This window comes from Emydura macquarii, unplaced genomic scaffold (assembly GCF_026122565.2).
Source record: "Emydura macquarii macquarii isolate MOO-44397 ecotype Brisbane River unplaced genomic scaffold, CSIRO-AGI_Emac_v2 contig_554, whole genome shotgun sequence".
In the NCBI taxonomy this organism is placed as follows: domain Eukaryota; kingdom Metazoa; phylum Chordata; order Testudines; family Chelidae; genus Emydura; species Emydura macquarii.
Genome location: NW_027130691.1, coordinates 16,644,310 through 16,665,194, shown reverse-complemented (window position 1 = coordinate 16,665,194; position 20,885 = coordinate 16,644,310). Strand labels below are relative to the sequence as shown.

Genomic DNA, 20,885 nt, shown 5'->3' with positions numbered 1-20,885 from the left:
AGTCACTCTACAAAATTATGCAGGTCAGCATTGTTTTCCTAATTTAAGAACAGCAAAAGGCTACCATGCCAATGGTTGCACATGCTAAATTGACCCATTGTACTCTCAAACTTAAAGCAGAAGTGCACCTGATTTGGCTGTCTAAGGGCAAGATTTTTTAAGTAGCGACTAGCAATACCTCACTCTGTAGTTTGATGAGCTCTGCCCCCACCTCCTTGGTCTGGCTTGGGAATCAACTACTTGGAATTGACATGAGCAAGCACTGGAAGAAAAGATGGTTACTTACATGTAACTGGTGTTCTTCCAGATGTGTTGCTCATGTCCATTCCAAGACCCACCTGCCTACCCCTCTATCGGAGCCAACCGGCAAGAAGGAACTTGAGGAGGTGGAGGGGTTGGCAGGCCTGCTATAGAGTGCCATAGTGGTGTGACTCCAGGGGGCACCAGGGTCAACCCTGTGGGTACTTCTGAGGGAAAACTTTCTAGTGGACTGTGCACAGTGCATGCACACCTACTTGGAATGGACATGAGCAACACATCTCGACCACCACTTACAGGTAAGTAACTGACTTTTCCAGTGACTCGCTTTTTAGTAAAAATCAGGCTTTGGTGGTCATTCTGCAAGAATGAGGATATGCAACTGGGCTAAGCTATATAAACTTCACTTTTTCCTTTCTTGCTTGAACATTGACTTCCAGATTCTTAACCTTGGTTTAAGTGATTCTGGATATCCAACTTGAAACTTCTTTTAAGGGGCCCCCCGACTCTCAAGTGCTGAGCATCCACTCTCAGCCAACTAAAGACTAATTCCATTCTTGGGTGTATTCACAGGTGAATATTCATATTCATATAGTGTGGTATGCAAGACATGGAGATAGTTGTCCTGCTCTATTTGGCACTGGTGAAGCCTAGACTGGAGTATAGTATCCATTTTGGGCACTGAACTTTAGGAAAAAATGGAGAGTCCAAATGAGAGCAACAAAAATATAGTCAGAAGCCTAGAAAACTTGATCTATGAGTTAAGAAAAAAGTCTGAGCACATTTAGGCTTAAGACAAGACTGAGGGGGTAACCTTATAACAGTCTTCAAATATGTGAAGAGAGGTTATGAAGAGGATAGTGATCAATTCTTCTCCAAGTAATCAGCTTAGTCTGCAGCAAGGGAAATTTAGATTAAATATTAGGAAAGCTTTTTAACTACCGATCGGTAAGCACTGGAACAAGCTACCAAGGAAATTTGTGAAATCCTCATCACTGGAGGTTTAGGAACAGGTTAGACAAAAAACAGTTGTCAGGGATGGTCTAGGTTTGCTTGCTCTTGCCTCACTGCACAGGGCTGAGCTAGATGACCTTTTAAGGTTCCTTCCAGATCTATATTTCTATGATCAAGCTCCCACAGGAAAAAAAAATTTAAAAGGGAGGGAGAATTTGGCTAGTACAGATTCAACCAACATGAAGGTTCGAGACTAAATGTGCATAATTTAAGAAACTGTTCTATTAGTGTTTATGCCAAACCAAAATTTGATCACATTTGGGAGGAGATATACAGCCCAAAATAATATGCAGGCTACTTTGTCTTAAATAATGCTGCCTTGTCATCTCCAAGAGTAGCCCTCTTCAGGTTTTAATAACTTCATATTTTTTATATGAAATAAGATTAGTTTGCACAGCATCTAGCACAATAGTCCATCCCTAGGACCACTGAAGCAACTTACAAAACTAGAGCTCAGCTATCTTTGGCAATGATTCTGGTTAAACATTGAGCACCTCACTGCTGTGTAGAATTTATCACCCAAGAATTTAGTACTCCTTGTGAAAGGGAATTTGAGATCCAAAAATGGATGCATCTCTTGTACTTTAACTTAATTCTGTAAGGACGGTATGATTCTTTGAGACCAATACCTGCACTTTTAGCTAATATTTTGGTCCCTGTTCCATTGGCTAGAATAATAAATGGCCAGGAAAGATACCTTCAGAAAATTCTTCACACGTTCTGGGTTATAGCAGTTACTTTCACGGCAGATCCTTTCTACTTCCTTAATTTGACCAGTCTTGCAGGCTGCCTGGATATATTTGAAGTGGACATCTGGATCCTGACTGAAGTTCACAATAGAACCCAGGAAATAAAACAGTCCTGGAAAGCAACAGAGGTTATGAATGTTTAGAGTTGCATCATCTAGCTGATACTAAATACTGAGTCAAAGCATATAAATGTATGAATCAGGAAGGAAGCCACTATAAACAAGCGGTGAAACAGGACAGGTGAATTTAAAACAGTCCCCCAAGAGTCTCCTAGGAAAGCTGCCATCAGAAAGACAGATTGTGGGCTACCTATATGGTTGCCTTCCTCCACCCAGATATGAAGCGCTGTTGGAGACCACATACAGTAACTAGATATCTTCTACAAAAATAGTTGCAAGCACCAGCCTATAGTAAAATCTAATGCTTGGTTCTAATGGAAAGGCTGAGTACTAGTACAGAGCTAGTACACCACTCAACTCTATCTCCAAAGAGATAGAAAGCAAGCCCCTCCCTTAGAACATAAGAGCACCTCACCTTCATAACTTTTGAAAGATTCAAACAGCTCCACGAGTGACTGGGTGCCAAGCTGCTCATGGTATTTAGAAGCTACTTGCACACAGAGTTGTAGGTTTTGTCGGATGTTGGCTGATAGCATAGCACGCAGACATTCCACAGAGTCCTCAACTGACAGAGAGCCAAAGAAGTTTACAAGCCACTAAGAACAGAAGTTAAAATGATTTTAGTAGTTATATACAGTCACTCAAGTTCAGTAGGGGAAGTAGTAGTTCCATTCTGCACTGTTGTCAGGTGGAAACATATGTAATGTTTCAGATGGGCAAGAGGAGGGAGAGTGTATTTGGAAGAATTCAGGAACAATAGTGCTATCTGATCTTTTTAACCCTCTGAAAAATTAATGATTGCAACAAGGATTCTGCCACACATGACCCCATAGATCATTAAGTCAAACACTCGGTTTTCAACATCTATGTGATGTTCCCCAGGTAGGTGTCTGAGCTGCCAAGCAATTGATTTCAGGTTTAAAATGGCTACTGGTAATGTATAAAGTTTGAATTTAGGTTTTTCTCAAGTTAATTACAGATGCATGGCTGAATAACTATTGGCCAGTCTCTGAAACAGCTCATTTGAGCAGGTCTTGGGGATTTCATTACATGTGCTTGCAAAAGGCATGTATTACTTTAAGCTTTCCATCTGAAAAGGGGATGGAATGTCTCCTACCATGTTGCTTATAATCCATAAGTTAGTCAGTCAGTTATATTTAACCCACCAAGTAAGATTCAGGCGCAAGTAGTCTTACCTCAGGGTTCAAGAGGTGAGTATGAACGACAGCACGTTTTATATCGTAAAGATCAGTGTAGTGCTCCAATGCTCTCTGCAACAAGCCTGCCTTTTCACATAACTGGGCAATGTGAGCACGATCATAGTGTGTAAACATTTGGTTTCCAAGGATGGCATCTGCAACCTAAGAGATAATACAATTCGTTAAGCTTCCATCGACACATTTGCAAACTACATAAAGAGTTTCTGGGAACTCAGACCACAGTGAGTAACAAAGTCAGAAGTGCTATGTAACTCTATAGATGTGTTTGTTCTAAAAATATCACTTTACAATAGGTATCTGTGCATCCACATTTTCCATCTCCACAGTAATGCTTCATCTCAACTATGCTTGTAGCTGGAGACTGCTAGCATCAAAACATTTATGGCTCGAGTTCTAAAAATATGCTTGTTAAAGAAAGGGGTGAAGGAAATGGTGAGAGATTTATTTTAAGGAGAGCCTAGGTTGAGGAATCTTACCTGTGGTGCATGAATCAGATTCATTTCCAGCAGACGTGTCTGAAGGTGTCCTTCAGCAGGGCGATTATTCTTTAAAGCATCCAACAAGAAGGAAGTGCACTGCTGAATGAGACTGTTCTCCATGAATACATCAACAATCTGAAGTGGACAGTAATCGAAGTCAGTCATTCACCCACATAAAATTCTTATAAAATTTTAAGTATGTCAGGAGTCTTTCAGCTGATTGTCAAAGACGCATCTCATGACACAAGCACTTCTATGTAACCAGCTTGTTAACATTCATTAAAGCCCCAAGCACTGTACTACTGCAATAATCTTGTTTCTACTTTACATTTTACCTTTTGAGAGCCAGTGTTCTCACCAATTGGCTTACTATCAGTGAGAATAAACACATTAAGGTGATTTCAAAGTTGTACTTTTAGTGTCTGAATTTGACATGGAAGTTACTTTAGCTGATGTGTCAAACAGTAAGTGAAGCAAGTTTGATGGAATACTATGTAAATGTTAGACTTATTTACCAGTTAAGTATTCTATTTACACACACACACACACACACACACACAAAAGCATTTCCATGTCAAGTGCCCATTTGTTTTATAATAAAAACCTAATCCAGATCAGCCTTTGGGGACTAGTTTACCCAAAGAACTGAAGTCTTTCTCTGAACATGCTATCCTTCCCTCTTCTCCCCCAATTAGGGAGAACAGCAACCTTCATGACTCTGAAGCTTGGTAGTCCATCAGTCAGCATAGCAAACTTGTCCTAAGAGATGCTGCTCTCTTTGTGAAAGCCAAGATCTGCAGAGCTCAAACTTTGGAATTGGTTGTAGATGATACAGTAGTTGCGTTAGCAGACCAAGAGCAGGCGACATTGCAAGAACTATTATTAGAAACACTGTATGCCCATAAACCAGTCCAATCAAGCTAATTCACATACTAGGAATATAGCAAAGTTAACTGGACTGGACTTTGTGTTACAAACACTATTAGTTTCAGTTCAGAGTACATGTCCATTACCAATTGCAAAATTTTACCTGGTTAATATTGGCCAGGGGCTCCTCATCCTGCACCAGCATCTGAGAGAACTGCAGGCCTTGTTCTGGGCTGACTCTCATCACACTTCTCAACAAAAAGATCCAGTCTGGTGTATAGCCAACCTGGAACATTACAGTTTCAGTACAGACAAAGCTCCCTGGAAGTGTTCAGGAATTTACAGATTTTGCTTAAAAGCTCATACTTGAGACTAATTCAGTGATACCTGTTGCTTACATGTTTATTCCCACCACCATGCAGCCTAGTCACACAAGATTATCCCCATCCCAAACGGGGAGAAAATAGTGACTTTAAAGTTTCCATAAACCCTGATAATTAAGATATATGCATTTTAAAAGCTTGTGCTAGCCAATACTGTTATGTTCTCAACCAGGGAAGACACAGACACTCAGTCTCTACACCTGAAGACTAGCTGGTGGGGAATGCTTTAAATCAACTGCTGTCCACAGTTTAAGATTGGGAGATAGCAAAGGACAAGCAAATTCCTGTATTTGTGACCACACAAATAAAGCTGCTGACATTATCTTTCAAGTTCAGTCTCCATTATGTGGCTGGTCTAAGGCCATGTTCTCCAATGTTCCAAAATTGAGAATTTTGTGAGTTCAGATTCTTTATGGGCTAAACTGATGCTTAGTCCTGCTGCGTGACAGACAGAATTGTATCATGGTTCATTTAGAAAAAAAAAAGTGTCAAGACAATTAAGAAAATTGAGCAAGGTAGATCTCAACTGATTATCAGCTTTATGGATTTTAGAACATTTAAGGCCTAGTCTTATCTCATAGAGATACCCAGAGTACATACAGGTTAGAGTCCCGCACACAGCTACATATCAGAAGTCTAGCAGTAGAGAGATATTACACAATTTTACACCTTTAACAAAAACATTTACCTTTTTGGCATAGAGCACTATTTTCTGGAATTGACCCGTTTCTGCAAAGCACTGAATGACTTTGTTTGGCACATTAGCACGAAGGTAAACACTAAGTGCAAGGGTTGGGTCAGCTGTCTTCACCAGGTCTCCTAACTCCTCAGAACACTCCAGCTGAAAGCAGAGAAAATAGCATTTGATGATCATAGAACAGAGTGCAGATGAACAAAATAGTAATTCATTAAGTAAACAAACATGTAGCAGTCTATTGGCATAAGACACTCCCTGCAGCATTAAGTTCAACCAATATTTGCCTACCTTATCCTCCTTCAGCCACTTCTCTAGGAGCTGCTTGCGCCCTTGTTGCAAGACAGGACGGCAGAGTTCTAGAGATTCAAATTTGTTCAGCTGTCCTTGATCAAGCAAGATACCAAAGTACTGCAACAAGGGAGAGGCCTGCCCAGGCTGGGCTGGCACACTCTGGAACTTCCTGATAGTATCACTGGTACGCAAGATTCCCTGAAAGGCCAAAAGGAGAAGAGACCCAAGACATTAAAAAGCAGTTTTAGTTACATCCATCTGGATAACCCTTGCCTTTTTCTGTACTTGAACAGTGTGTATGTAGTAGCCAACTCAAAAACATGCTGGTATCTTGAGTATTTTTAATCTGCAATCAGTTTTGATCCAACAAAGGGTGGCTTTTGATTAAGCTCATCAGGATACTATGCCCAACCCAGAATGTAGCTATTAGTGAAAAGCTATTAATCTTTTGTAGGGTCCACAAAAAAAAACTAGATTCCTCAACCAGAAAAAAACCAGAACAAATAAACCACCAACCATGACCACCAAACATCTGTACCACTTTATTCTTTGTACATCAAGTTTAAGCCATGATCATTTGGTTCTCTTTACCTCAAACATATTTGACTGAAAGTATAGTAACTGCCAAGTTAGTTGGGTATTTGGTTATTAGCACAAATATTTTGTCAGAATTTTAACATCTGTTATGAGATAGAGAAAAGTGAAAGATGTTTATTCCAACATGCTTAATCCTTAGTCTTCAGCTTTGAAAGCACTCACCTTCGGTGCAGATGCGGCTACTTTAGCAGCTTCTGCATAGCTTCCTTGTGCAAAGAGTGTATTGAACTTTCTAGCAAACAGTTCCTCTGCCCCAGCTAGGTTACTGCGAACAGCCATACGCAGACCCAGGTCTGGATTCTGGAGAACGTTAGTAGCATAGTTCACAATGTTATCTTCTTCGACACAAACTGAAAGAACCTGGAAAGCACAAAAAAAGCCTGACAGGAGCATTCTGTTGAAAACAACAGCTCAAAGTAATAGAGCAAAGGAATAGTGCCCAAGAAGCTCATAAATAAAGTAGATAGCAGCAGCACTATAGCTTTTTGTGGTGTCTCAGACTTTTTTTTGTTTTGTTTTGTTTTGTTTTTTAGATTTGTTGCGTCTTTTAGACAGTGGGTGGACTGGCAAGCTATTTCACCACATTGTTTCTTCCTACTATTCTGAAGTTTTATGCCTTTTAAGGCTAGATAAGCTCCTCAGGGCAAGGAGCATCTGTTTGTACAGTGCCCAATGGTGCTGAGGCCTCTAGCATTACTAGAGCGTGTAATACTGCAGTGTGTAATACTAATCTGAATTGAAGTTTGCTGAATGCCCTGTTTAGGTCTTATGACTCACCTTGCAGGTGATATTAAGGTAGGTCAGAAATGAACACAATCACCAACACTATTGTGGCAAATAAGTGTTAGAACAGTTTCAAATGCTAGATTTCCTTTAAGATTTAGTTAATGGAAGTTTCACATCCTAAATCTGGAGATTCATTTTCTCAAAGCAGCCATTCAGTGACACCCCTTTTGCACATTAAAAAGAACTCTTCCATTCCAAGTATATGCTAGTGTTGCAAGTTGGCAGGCTGAGTGCCTTGCCCATGAATTGTGGCAACAATTTTCAATACATACATTATATATGATCTAAATACAGTCAACTGAAGTCAAGGCAAGTTTCCTTGCCATTTCCCATTGCACTAGAAAGGAAAGGAGACTGAAGTTGTTGTAAAAACCACTTCAAGAAAAATAGTGACCAGATACAGGGAATGTCATTGTGTTCACTAAAGAAGTTCAAGGTGCATGCTTTAGGCACTTTAGCTGCCTTATGAGAACTGCTCTACCAGTTAAGAAGATTGTTTTACAAGTTCAGCAAGGAGTTGCAGGGAACAGAACATTCTCCTCTGCATTTAAAGATTGTATTCCTCCTGAAGGAGGACACAAGTTTTACTACTTCAAAACATTGTTGCACACTTTTTCCTATACCGTTGTGACAGTGTAAATCAGAGGTCTGAGATCTTCACAATATGTCAAAGAACTGTTTATAAAAAAAGTGTATGGAACTCTTGATTACATAATGGTATGAATTATGCTTTTAGTTGTCCTGTGCAGAAGTCACTAGGGTATTCCTGTGCTCAGTTCAAAGTTTAAGAGGCTCAAGAGCAGATAGGACTTACCTGTCCTTTTTTGTTCACACCAATAATGCCAGAGGAAGGTTCATAAGGAGCAGTTACAAAAATAGTGTCAGCACTAATACGGTTCATGTAAATGCACACTCCAGATTCTAAGTCATACATGTGAATGTATCCATACTTCGTGATCAGGTAGATAACGCCATGCTTAGTTCCAATCTGCCAAAAGTGAAAAGACAGTTAAGAACCTTTGAATAGTTTCACTGAGCAGTCAAAAATACAAGTTACTACAAACTTAAAAGCAGTGTCGTGTAGCAGGAGAATATTTTCACTACCCTGTTTGGTTGGCAAAGGTGAAGATGTAGCTGTCAGCTCTCAGCTTGCAAGGAAGGAGTGTAACAACCCTGTTGGTCAGTTACAGAGCTGCAATTCCATACTAGTGGCAGGCAGAAGTTAAGATATTTGTCTCCAGGACAGAAATTAGATATCTCCTGCACCCCAAAAGAGTAAAGGTTGCAAGTGAAGATTCTTTGCATGGCTAAGCTAGGATGTTAATTAAGCAAGCTTTAATATCTGCATTAAGAACTGCAGTTATTAAACAGGAAAACTAGTACTACAATCCCATTGTTTTTTGTTTTTTTTTTTAGGAAGGCCAGCCAGATTTCAATAGCTAGAAGTCAGTCAACTAAGCTAAATCCTAAAGATTTCAGTGTAGTTGTAAAATTATGCAAGTCAATTGAGATATGTTAAGCAGGGGTGTTTAGATGGCTTCATGACTGAGAGTTTCAGTGGAGGTAAAGTGACCAGCAACACACTATACAACTGCTCGCTGAAATCTTTAAATCCATTGATCCTATTAGGCCAAGAGGCAGCTCTTAAGTCTATCATTACCCAAGATCATACAGCCAAATTACTCACTACAGCTTGTCATCTGACATTAAACAAATGTCTTCTGCTAAAGTTGGACTACAGTACTAGCTAGGAATTTCACATCTACAACAGCCAAAGCTGTTATTTTAGTGCTTTTGTATTTTGCATTATGCTGTTAGGATATACCTTATTGCTGAAAACTGTATATGTTCAGAAACAAAAAACCTCATCAGTCAAGAGATGATTTTTACTCCCCTTATGCAAGTTCTCAAGTCATGAGAACTCTACCGGATGTACGGCCCACTTCTTATGTTAAGAGTAGAGATATTTAATACCACCCTCTAGGAAGTCAGAGTCAAGGGTAGTTGCTTATTTATTTTTGCATTATTATGTGCCTATCAAATCTCTAGGTGCAGATGTATGTATTTGGCCTGTCAGCAGGACACACTAAGCGGCCAAGAACTTATTCTTTGAGACCCTCTCTCATTAACTTAAATCTTTGCTATGAGCATTGTTTTCCATACTGTTCATATCTCATTACCACCTTTACTCCCACTGCTTGTTTTGTCTACCTGTTGTCTCTTGAAGACCTTGCAATGTAAGCATATGACAAGACAGAATCCAACTTTGTACCATACCTAATATCTAGGGATCCAAATCCTAGATCAGGGCCCCATTGTGTTAGCCTGAGAAGATTGCTATCTGTACTGCATTGTTACTGAAAGTAGTTACTGTAAAGTTTATGCAGCCATTATACTGAAGCTAAAAAACGAGATCCAACTTCATCATCTTGAAGTTGACTATAGCACTAAGATTTCGACTTTCTACTAAGGCCCAAAACTATCCAACATATTTGTAGGTGTAGGAACAATACTGAATGACTCCCCATCTTAGAGGAGTAAGCATTTGACCCGGCTCAGGAAGCAAGACTATCAGAGCCAGGATTAGGGGTCTGCAATTCTTATTCCCAGCTCTATTGCCAAGTCACAAAACTACAGCTCATTTCAGCAGACTTTATAGTATGTCTAAATTTGGACAGGTAATAGAATTTCTGAAATAGAATACATGTATAACAGCAACTTGAGTTTTTGTATCCAGTGAGTCATTTTTTATTGCTAGTTCAATTTTTACAGAAGTGGGCTGGAAGCAGTTTCAGAATACTGAAATGTAGGTACTGACCCACGTGAGGTGGTCTTTCCCCATGCTGCACTTTGGATCTCTCTACTTTCAGTGTGATCTAGGCTTCCAGTGCTGGTTGTGTTTGGCTGATTTGCCTGTGACATCTATGAAGCAATGGTGAAGTCACACCCTTTATAGGGAAGGCTCTGACTGGTAATATTTAACTTAGTTAAGTGAGGTTTATGATTCTTAAAGCAATCATAATTAGTTCATAAAATGGAGAATTAGATTTTCCACACAGACTGAAATTTTAGCCAAAAGTGTGTTTGGTCAAAGTCTGTTCTTGCTCAACTTAAGTGCTCTGATTTTTAGAAGACTGAACATTTGGGGGTTTGAAAGCAAAACAAAAAACCACCCACCAACCTTTGAGTTCCTTGGAAAACAAATGGGTATTTTTCAGGCAGTTCTTTATGTGCAAGTCTACATAAAAGGGACTACCACCATTGAAAACATGGCCAGGAAGTGAATACACCTTCTTGGACCAAGAAGAAGAGAGGTCATTTATTCAGAGAGATATTACAACCACCTATCCTTCACCACATAGGTATGTTAAATACATGCCTTTGTTGGCTAGTCCATGAGTAGCTTGACACAGGTTTAGTGTGCACTCAGATACCTTACCTGCATTGCCACAGGAAAATCTGTCTGAGCCTCAGGAGGGAAAAACACATCAACAGCTTTCTTTACAAAGGGCTGGTTTCCAGCAGCAGGTTGACCTACTTCAATTATGTGCAGCTAGAAAAGGAAATTGCATGTCACCAAGACAAAGTTCATAAGGAAAATCATGCTAAGGAACAAGTTGATCTCGATCCACTGAATGCTTCCCAAACAGGCTATAGTTAACTGCTTCAATACCTTTTGTGCAACTTAGCCTCGAAGATTCAGCCAATATTTATGATTCTAGAACGCCAAGTACTTTTATTAAAACAAGCATCTAAGGCAATTCTAGAGGATGAGAACCTCTGTGCTTTTGATAAAAACTGTTTATGAACTAATGATTTGGAAAAAAGTGAGAAAGCACTGCCCAGATACCACATACTAAAATTGTGCCAGCCTTGTTCTAAGAGATCACTGCCACCACAACTTGGATCAGGCAGTTTCAGTTGTCTTCAGTCTGGAGCAGTTCAATGCAACAGTGAAAGGTTCGCCAGGGACAGACTGCTTTTAGACTGAAAACTTAAAGTGCTTGCTTTAAGGGAGGCTGTATTTTAAAGATCTTGAAATGTTTTCAAACCCATTAAAACCCAAGTAGTTATGCCACGCACTTGCTAAGCTGTCCTATAGTGTAGAGAATATCTACTGTATTCTGTCATCTTTTAGAAAGTTTTATCTGAACTATCAACTTTATTTTAAGGCACAAGAACGAGAACTGAACTTCAGAGTCTCAATACCCGAGACTCAGTAAGGTTTTAACTTCACCAGGGCGCTATATTTATTCCCACCATCAATGCAAGACCTACAAGAGACAGGGTGAGCTTGTTCAACTGAGAACCATGCTATAAGATGCAATAGCTTTATTCACACTGGGAGTCAAGACCCCTTTAAATGCAGATTTCACTGCCTTCTGTATTTACATTAAGTTTATGAAGTTCCCTAGAAAAGCAGAAGATTACTTCACAATAAAACAACCTTGAATGAACAAACAGCACCCACTTTTTACAACTACCATTACTCAAAAAAATGAAAGGGTTAACATTCTGCCTAATTTCATCAGTGCACCCCTACTGAAATCAATTGCATTAACTGAATTAGAAGAAAGCCCAGGAAGAGTATTTAACTGGTTAAATTTGTAAAGCTTTAAGTGGGAATTGAAAGATTTAGATTCCTGATAATTTACATTAGCATAAAGGTGGTCAGTAGCATTTACAGGTTTTACCTTGCCTCCTGCAGGGCTCCGCACGGCAAAACAGAAAAGCGTGGAAGGCTTGGCATTTCCTTCTATTTTGAATTCAGCAAAGGCTGCTGCATGCCCCTCTATTGGTTGGGAAACCTTCCTATCAACTGAGTACAACTGCATTGCACCAACCACACGATTTTGCTAAGGGACACAATGGGGCAGGAGAGAGAAACAGAGAGAAAAAGGGGGTTTATGTTGACTTCTCCAGGTACTTAAGAGTTGCATATGAATCACGAGCATAGGAATCCACCCACTAACACTTTCAGCACAATAGAGAAGCAATAACAAATTTTTACTAAGCTGTACATCTGTCTGAAAGGGAAGACTGGAAAGCATTCTTGTGGAAAAAGGTCTCCCACCTACTGCAGAATGTTCTTGAAATAAGGGGTTGCGTTAAACATAAGAAACTACAGCCACTATAAGAAGCAAACAAGTGCTTCCTCCAATTGTGTCTCAGCTTCCTGCATTGCCCTCAGATTTACATCTGCATCCATAATGTACTTTTTCTGCATACTATTCTGAGGAATCCCTTACCTGGGCAGAAATTCCTATTAGGAGTAGCCATTTTTGGTGTTCATCTGTCCTGTAGTTGATGATTTGGCAACCTGCAAGACTGGCATGCCTGTCAAACATCTTTTGGGGCTGAGATTCTCCCTCCATGCTCCAATGGAAGACAGCTGTCTCCGTCACCAAGGCAACTGTGTTCACGGATATCCATTTCCAGAAGATCACTTCCTCTGCCATAGTATGGGCTTTCATTTTACTTTTCATCTCAATGTTAAAAATCTGAAGCGTCTTCCCTGCTGGTATGGGAGATACAAAAGAATCACAGACCTCTGGACATTAAATGATACTCAGCCCTCTAATTTGCATATACTAGGAGGCATGTTTAAGAAAGTTGTTTAGCTACAATAAGCTAGTTCTGCAGTTTAAACATTCCCATAAAGAGTAGATTGAAATCATTGTTAGGGCCAAATGATGGCTATTAGAGCACAGGCCATTTCAATGACCTTGTGACAGATGCTGCACCACACAGATTTAACATTAGTTTCTGCAGAGGCAATGTTGATGTAAAGTGTCCATGTTTTATATTTAAACACATGCAAAAAAAGTGTAAGTTTCCTCTTTATTTGGTCCTAGAGAAGAGTCAATGGAGAAAGAAAAGTCCTGACCAATGAGGTAAGACTGGGAAGACCAGATAACACCTTTACTTCAAGTGATTGTCATTTAATCTTGATGAGGTAGTTAAGTGCCTATAGCTACATAGATGTGAAGTTACACCCCTGTATACATGCATATTTCTTTAAGTGTGCTAGAATACCCAGTGAGCAAGTAGCACTGGAGTATCAAGATAGCCAATAATCAAAATTATGAAGTAATTTCACTAGACACTAGGTCAGATGTGCGGCCTTCCAATTAGCAGGTGTCAGTTTATTTGGTATTTGCTCACATTGGAAAGTTCAGAGTCAGCATAGATGCAAAGGTTCTGACACTACAGTAAACTAAACAGCTACTTCAAAAGGTAATCTTACTTTAAGAGAAGTTATGCAGGCTCTCCATGTGTTGTTTAAGTGGTCAAATTAAATATACCCAGTTTCTCCAGCTCCATATTTCTCATTTATATTCTACACTAGTGTTTGCCCATATTCTACTTAATAGAAATGTTACAGGTTCTACAAGCTGAAGTCACCTGCATCTTCCCTTACATTTACAGAGTCAGCCTTGCTCCAAAATGCCTATTTATAAGAGCACAATAGTTGGATGGGCTGCAATTAGTATAGAATGCAAATATTTTAGCTTCTACCAAGCAAGAACAAAACATTGCCAGTTTAGGGAAACTGGATTTCTAGGACAGACCTACTACACTAAACTGACTTGAGGGGGCCTTAGACTTTTAGGAAGATAAACTTTCATGCAGAAGTCTGGTAGGCCTGGTTTTATCTTCATTCCAAGAGAAGCAGATGAGACATTTAATTTCTTGTTTTAATTACGATACCATTATGGAGCTGCAAGTTGTTTCCCATTCCACTAAGAGGGTTAGTTGTATTTAACTATGCTATTAGCTAGTAAGCAGCAGTTAAAGGAAAATTTCCACTTTAATTGCTGTTTAATATGTGAGGAGCCAAGACAGCACTGTCTAAGACAACCTATTGCATAAATGTGGGTCTGTTGGGAACAGAATATCAGATATGATTATCTAGGGACTAGAAGTTGTAGTTTAATAACTGGAAATGGAGTTATTTTTCCCAAAAATGAGATAGTGGGCTTCCCTTTACTCAAACCGACACACAACACAAGATTCCAAAACACAAATGGCACCTTACTGACAAAGCACCCCTAACCATTTAGAATGGAAGGTATTTGAAAGCATGGCAATATTGTCAAACAAGGCATTACCAGAAAGACTTGCCCTACTGCTTACTACAAAGCTTAAAGACTTTGTATTTCAAAGCTTTCTGCTTAGCTACATATGACACCTAGACTGAATTAGCCTAAGTCACTACTGAAGATACCAGAAGCTGTATAGACTACAGCAGCAGTTCCCAACCTGTGTGGTCTGCAGACCCCTGGTGGTCCACGAGGCTACTACAGGGGATCTGTGGAAAAGAAAACACATCCTCACCAAGGAAACGTATAGTTTTATTTGAAATTATTAGCATGTGGTGGTCCTTGAAATGTTTGGAGGTTGAAAAGTGGTCTGCACACTCAAGAAGATTGGGAACCGCTGGACTAGAGAGATTTCAGGAAGCGGAACACTGCTCCATTATCTTTTGTATGTATGTTAGAGAGCAGCTTCTGCCAGAAGTGGTAAGTGGTTATGAAAGCATCCTTCTCTGGACAGGCCCCTTCTGAAACTTCACATTTAGGAGGGCTACAGAGACATATGAATTGCTGTATCCTTAACTGAAGATATTAGTAGGATTAAGGCAAACTGGTTTTGCTAATGGAGTCTTCATGTATCATGTACAGAAAAGGACACCCCGATTTTATTTTCTGTGCTTTTAAGTTTCCAGCTGAAATCTTTGCATCACTAAATCAGAATGAGGGGATCTGTATCAGTTATGTCTAAAATTCATTTTTAAGGTCTACTTCTAGAAGCAATTCTAACTGCTATGCTCGAACATTTGAAACAGTACTTATTTAGAAGTGCAGACTACTTAGCCAATAGATCTCTGGATCTGACAGACAGATGAAGAATTAGGAGTCATGGTATTTATACTGTAGCTTTGAAAATTTCCTTTTAAGAGTTTTCTTCCACAGACCCTATCACAGTGGAACACAGACTTGTTTAGGAGAGCCTCCTCTTCTTGTCTTCAGAACTGCACTAAGGGGCAGCTTGTAGCAGGGTGTTACAGTTTCCACTTACGATCCAAGTAACATTTATTGGAATGGTTAATGTTCCGCTACAAGGGATTAGAGTAGAGGCAAGTGTTATCACAAGATTTTTACTTTTCTACCCTAATCTCCCATGACTTGGAAGAAAGACATTAGTTTACTTATCTAGGACTCTGACAATTGATAGCCTCCTCAAAGGATTAGGCCAAAACTCAAGTTTTAAAAACTTAATGTGAGAATTTTTTTTAAACCACTATCTGCCATTCAGTTGCACTTTTTAATGCAAGTCTGAATTTCATTAGTGTACTTACAGGAAAAGTTTTCTAGTAGTGGCAGAAGAATTTAAAATTTCTGTAAGACTAGAGCATGAAATTGCATTTTTACATTCCCATGATTAACGTATGAAATGCCTTCTGAAATGATCCCAGGTTACTGGGGAGTGCTCTTGTGGTACAGAACATAGCAAGAGAAAAAAAAATACATGGATACAAGGAAAAGAGTGTCATACTTTGTACACTGAGGAATGCCACATGCAATCCAGAAATGCAATTTTTATGCACTATACCACACCCCATAAATTGCTAATTTTAGAAATATTTCATTTCCCATTGGAGACAGATTGTACACTGTTGCTCATAATTTGAGAATTAGTGAGCAACTCCCAGTCATGGCGCACACTTTTATAAAGAGGCACAGTACATAACAACTTAGACTGCAGTCTCCACAATCCATCAGCAGGGAAAGTTTGATGTGCTCCACCCTTTAGTCAGGCAGCCAACTATTAAATGCTGGAGAAAGTCTGAACTAGTCTACATTTTTGGGAAACTGAATTTTTTTGCAAGATTCACATTGCTATAATTCCATAATTTATACACCATTCTCCAAGGATAGCTAAGCAAATGACAGTATCCCTGGGCTTTAAACATTCCTTTTCCTCCCCTCTACCCACATCCATTCTGGAGATACTGGATCTCCTGCCTCACTCAACAGGTTTGTGGGACCTTGACATTAACAGATCTCTTTATTTAGTACACTGGCATCACATATTATTTAATTACATCTCTGGTAAGACTACATTAGCTCATACACTCTGCAACAGCAGGACAATATTGATTTTGACTAAGTAATGTTGGTAAAAAAAGCTAGATTGTTAGAAGCTGGATGACACTGAACCTGTTTTATAATTAGTAGGTTAGTTTCAGTTCTGGACAGGCTAACAGTTTTCCATTTAAGTGCTGGATGAAGTTTTATTAATAGACTGGAAGCACTTTCCTTGCCAATAGGTTGCTTTACAGGGGTCCAAGATCATGATTAAGGAGAGTAGACTCTAATCAATCTGGTATTAAACCTCAAAAATAGTTACAATTAGCAGTTTAGGTTTTGTTCAGCACTTCTGCCCAGCTCTCACACATGGAGGCTTTTCATAGCAGCCTGAAGGAAATGCATGCAACAGCTAAAATATAATTTGAGCTGGAGTCAAAATATTGCTTGTTTGCTTTAAAAACCAGCCTTGACCTCGTGTCTAGGCTGGTAGGTTCTAGGTTTTCTATTCCAGTTTTGAAGATGGTATTTTAGAGAGATTTCTTGGACCCCTAGATAATATCACCATGACTTTTCAGACTAAATACAACACTTAGGCAGAAATGACTGGCACACAAGACATCATGCTAGCAAAAGGTCTCTCATAAGAGTACTGAGACTCAGGTTTTGTCTACCAACTGTACTACAGTTATACACATTAATATGGTCTCCTTTAGTTGGTACAGTCAATAGTCAAAGCAACCAAGTGGTCAATGGCACATCAATAAAGAGAGAATGTTTTCTTCCCACTGCAGTTACTAAGTTGAGGATTCAAATTCCCAATTAGTTGTAGAGTAAATAGGATATCTGTAAAGATTTCAGTACTTTTTATGAGATTAGACCATTTTGTACCATTAAACATGAAATGTCAGGACAAGTTAACTCACCATCTGTTTAAGACAAGAGTGCAGGAAGAAAAGTACATAGTAACAGAGTGAAGCAGTTATTTCAAGATTAAACACCAATGAGTTAGCAAGTTATTCTGCTTTTCTGAAAGGCAGGGAAGCTTTTAGTCATGGCGCTCAGGTAGCTCATGAGGTAGTACCCAGAAAGTCAAGAGCAACTTAACTAGCTTATAGTAGTTTTTGTGAGTGTCTAATATATATTAGACATTCACAAGTTTTAGCTGCAGAGACAATTTCCACTTTAAGTCGTGTGACCTCTGCCAACTGAAGTTTAAATGTCTATTAGACAAGTATTTAAGCTTACAATAAGCTACTGGCTGTCTTTATATGTGATTTAAACAAACATATTTCCAGACACATTTTAAATATCTTATATTTTAAGATTAAGACATTAGTACACATTTAGATTACATATTAATAAAACACATTACAGTGGGCTTCACTCAACACATTCATTACACTGCAATGGTAGTAAGATTTATTCTCTATACAAGTATGCTTTGCAGACCATAGTACGCTGGTCTTGATAATTGGAGGTATTTACAAAGATTTTTTTCAGCAAATTTGTTGAGAAAGAAGAGCTCAATGTTTATGGACTGTCCAAATCCAGTGCCCCCTCCCCCCGTTTCAGGATGGAACTTAGTCACATTTCTACAGGGAAATTAGCATACTACCACTCTGTGCATGCAAATTTAGCTCAACTTCTTAAATCCAAGACCATACAATCAAGAAACTTATGAGAAAGTGAAGTCCTGAGTAAAACTAAGTTTCACTAGACTCAGAGCTGCCTTTTGGACGAGTTTTGCAGTACATTTGGGTGCATGGTAGCTACTACTGAAGAACAGCATTAACAACTCACCTTTTAGAGCAATGACTTTAGACGCTGGATTCATTATGGCACTTTCTGCAGAAATTGGACGTCTGATGGGTGTAGTTGGATCACTCATATCAATTATCACTACCTGTGCTTGTTCCCCTACTTTCTCTCTGATGCAGATGAACTTATCAGATTCCATTGTTAGGGTGCTGAATCCAATGTTCGCTGGGTTAATTCCCAGGTTTTGGAGCTAATAAAAAAGAAAGTTGTTTATGCTTTAACAAGTACTTTATTAAATAAGTTGATTGCTTGTATAGCTTCTCTGAAAGATTTCTCTTTACTCAAAAAGAATCTGAAGGCTAGCACAAACTAAACAAGCAGAACACTGGATAGAGCAGGTTGAAGAGAATCCCCATTAGCTAGGGTGGTTTTGTTGAAATTTTCAACAGGAAAAGACTGATCAAACACTATTTCAAACTGACCTTTGAAAATAAATCAGACAAAGGGAGGTTTCAACTGAAACTAAGATATCACTCAAATTTCCTCTATTACTGAATTGTCTAAGGCAGGGGTTCTAAGACTTTTTGCTAGGAGACCCTTTGAAAATATTTCAGGCTGTGATGACACCCCCCTCCCTGTCATGCCATAACAGCTTTACCAGCATGCATGGGGGCTGACACCTTGCAACCCCTGCCATAACCACTTCATGACACCAAGGGGGGGGAGAGGGGGGGTCACAACCCCCAGTTTGAGAATCCCTTGTCTTAAGGAAGTAGGAGCCTCAACACTTCTATTTCAACCTAGACTGAACAATGCAGTGTAGTGCAGCTAATAATTCTGCACCATATCTGGGTAAGGTAAATTAGTGTCAATCAATGGGCTGTGTGTCTGGGACAAGGCATATGTACACTTGAGCAAAATCCCAGTCTAAGTCTTAAGGAGCAGCAGCTCACTCCCCCTATCAGCCTCAAATTAACTTTCAGGAAAATATTAGCACTAAAAAGCAGATAGCCAGGCTCTGAAGTTTAGTTGCCAAAAGCATGTGACAGTTGTTTGTGTCACTGAAATTCAGTTATGTCCAGTTATGGATCAGTTATGTCCAGTTCTGGTTTAGTTGTAGAGAACTGAAAAACCCCTTCAGTGCGAGAAAATATCAAATCCAGAGAAGCAGTAACTGCAGTAATTGTGGTCAGTTACTTGATTATGTACAAATTCATCTTCATGCTACGTAGTTAAACCTATCCAGAAATGACACAAGATTTTAGGTTATGTACTTTAAGTTGCCGATAGACTATCACTAAAGTAAAGAGTTGAACAGAGACCAGGAGCCCAGAACTAGTGATAGTTTGGTTAAAATAAATCCCAATTTGAGTGATGGTTTCCGCTCTGCTAGAACGGCCACCTATAATTAATGTCAGTCAGTCATGGTAGAAAGGGACTGTTTTGATAGTATACATATTTAGTTCTCCCTTTTATGGTTCCCTGTCCAATGACTCAGGTTACTATAAAGCTGAGACATCTCCTATAGAATTGGTTTAGGGATAGTTTATAACATTTGATGCCTTCTGTTTTCTTCTTCAGAGCCCATCTTTTTGGAAAGGTAGCCTTCAGCAAGTTTAGTTTAATTCTCATTAATATGCAAATAGACAAAATAATTTTGGTCTGTATCTGAATTTAAGTGGAGCAAACAGCAAGTCTTATTGTCTTCACTAGTAGCTTTGCTTATGGATTTTTAAATCTTATTGCTAATCTCTTAAAAAGCTTCAACTAACTAATATGGTTCCCTTTCCGACTGAATAAGATTGAAACCAACACCCTCTTCTGATTGTACTGGAAGTGAAAAAACTCCTAGAGCCAAAACACTGGGGGGATACCATAACCAACTTATTGTTCAGGCATTAAGCCCTCCTCATCCATTCCAGCAGTGCTTTTACAGGTCAGACTAAGATCACCACAGCAACAAACTGGTCACATTGATGGTGTCATGTACACACTATTAAATATGTTTTGATCTGGTTGATCATAGCTGGCAACAATTGAAGTGAGACACTCAGTGAGCCACACACTGGGTATGTAACTGACAACCTATTACATTTGTGTTTAGAGATCTCAGCTAAGAGGATGGGACCTACAGATGCCTCAGGATTCACCTCTGTACTCAGATTAAATTGTTACAATGCAATGCTGAAGTGCACTGCTGTAGTTCTGGGCTATTCCTGACAGACCCATGTTTGCTTCAAAAAGCTGAGATGTAAAGCAGAAAGCAATACAGGTGTAAAGACTTCTGGAAAGTCATGGAGATAGAATGGCAGTTGCCATTCTAGGGATGACACCCCATCATGTACATGAAAGCATAATATCTAAATATGTTCAGGTAACAAATTAATGTATGCATCATGGGTCATTCATTCCAAAAGGTGTTCATGCAGAGTTTAAGCACTGGCAGCCTCTTTACTATGAAGTTTTGGAAGTTAAGAGCTATAAGAGAAGCAATTAGAGACTTTAATGCATACATAAGTTGTGCACTCAAGTCAGATTTCAGGATTTTGAATTACGAGTTTTGAGGAGAGTT

General features: G+C 39.2%; 1 protein-coding gene across 4 annotated transcripts in view; it reads right to left on the bottom strand.

Annotated features, from left to right (window-relative positions):
- Nucleotides 1–20,885, bottom strand: part of LOC137147587 (clathrin heavy chain 2) — a 50,104-nt gene that overhangs the window by 21,387 nt on the left and 7,832 nt on the right. For 3 of the 4 annotated variants that reach the window (XM_067539907.1, XM_067539910.1, XM_067539911.1), the window contains exons 2-14: nucleotides 18,356–18,563; nucleotides 12,710–12,978; nucleotides 12,155–12,316; nucleotides 10,900–11,013; nucleotides 8,275–8,448; nucleotides 6,837–7,034; nucleotides 6,075–6,275; nucleotides 5,778–5,930; nucleotides 4,870–4,992; nucleotides 3,837–3,974; nucleotides 3,337–3,501; nucleotides 2,556–2,736; nucleotides 1,970–2,133 (exon numbers count right to left, since the gene is read on the bottom strand). In XM_067539907.1, the coding sequence (XP_067396008.1) occupies nucleotides 1,970–2,133; nucleotides 2,556–2,736; nucleotides 3,337–3,501; nucleotides 3,837–3,974; nucleotides 4,870–4,992; nucleotides 5,778–5,930; nucleotides 6,075–6,275; nucleotides 6,837–7,034; nucleotides 8,275–8,448; nucleotides 10,900–11,013; nucleotides 12,155–12,316; nucleotides 12,710–12,978; nucleotides 18,356–18,563 (2,250 nt within the window). The remainder of the gene's footprint in view (nucleotides 1–1,969; nucleotides 2,134–2,555; nucleotides 2,737–3,336; nucleotides 3,502–3,836; nucleotides 3,975–4,869; nucleotides 4,993–5,777; nucleotides 5,931–6,074; nucleotides 6,276–6,836; nucleotides 7,035–8,274; nucleotides 8,449–10,899; nucleotides 11,014–12,154; nucleotides 12,317–12,709; nucleotides 12,979–18,355; nucleotides 18,564–20,885) is intronic. The other variant, XM_067539909.1, reaches the window with a different exon arrangement.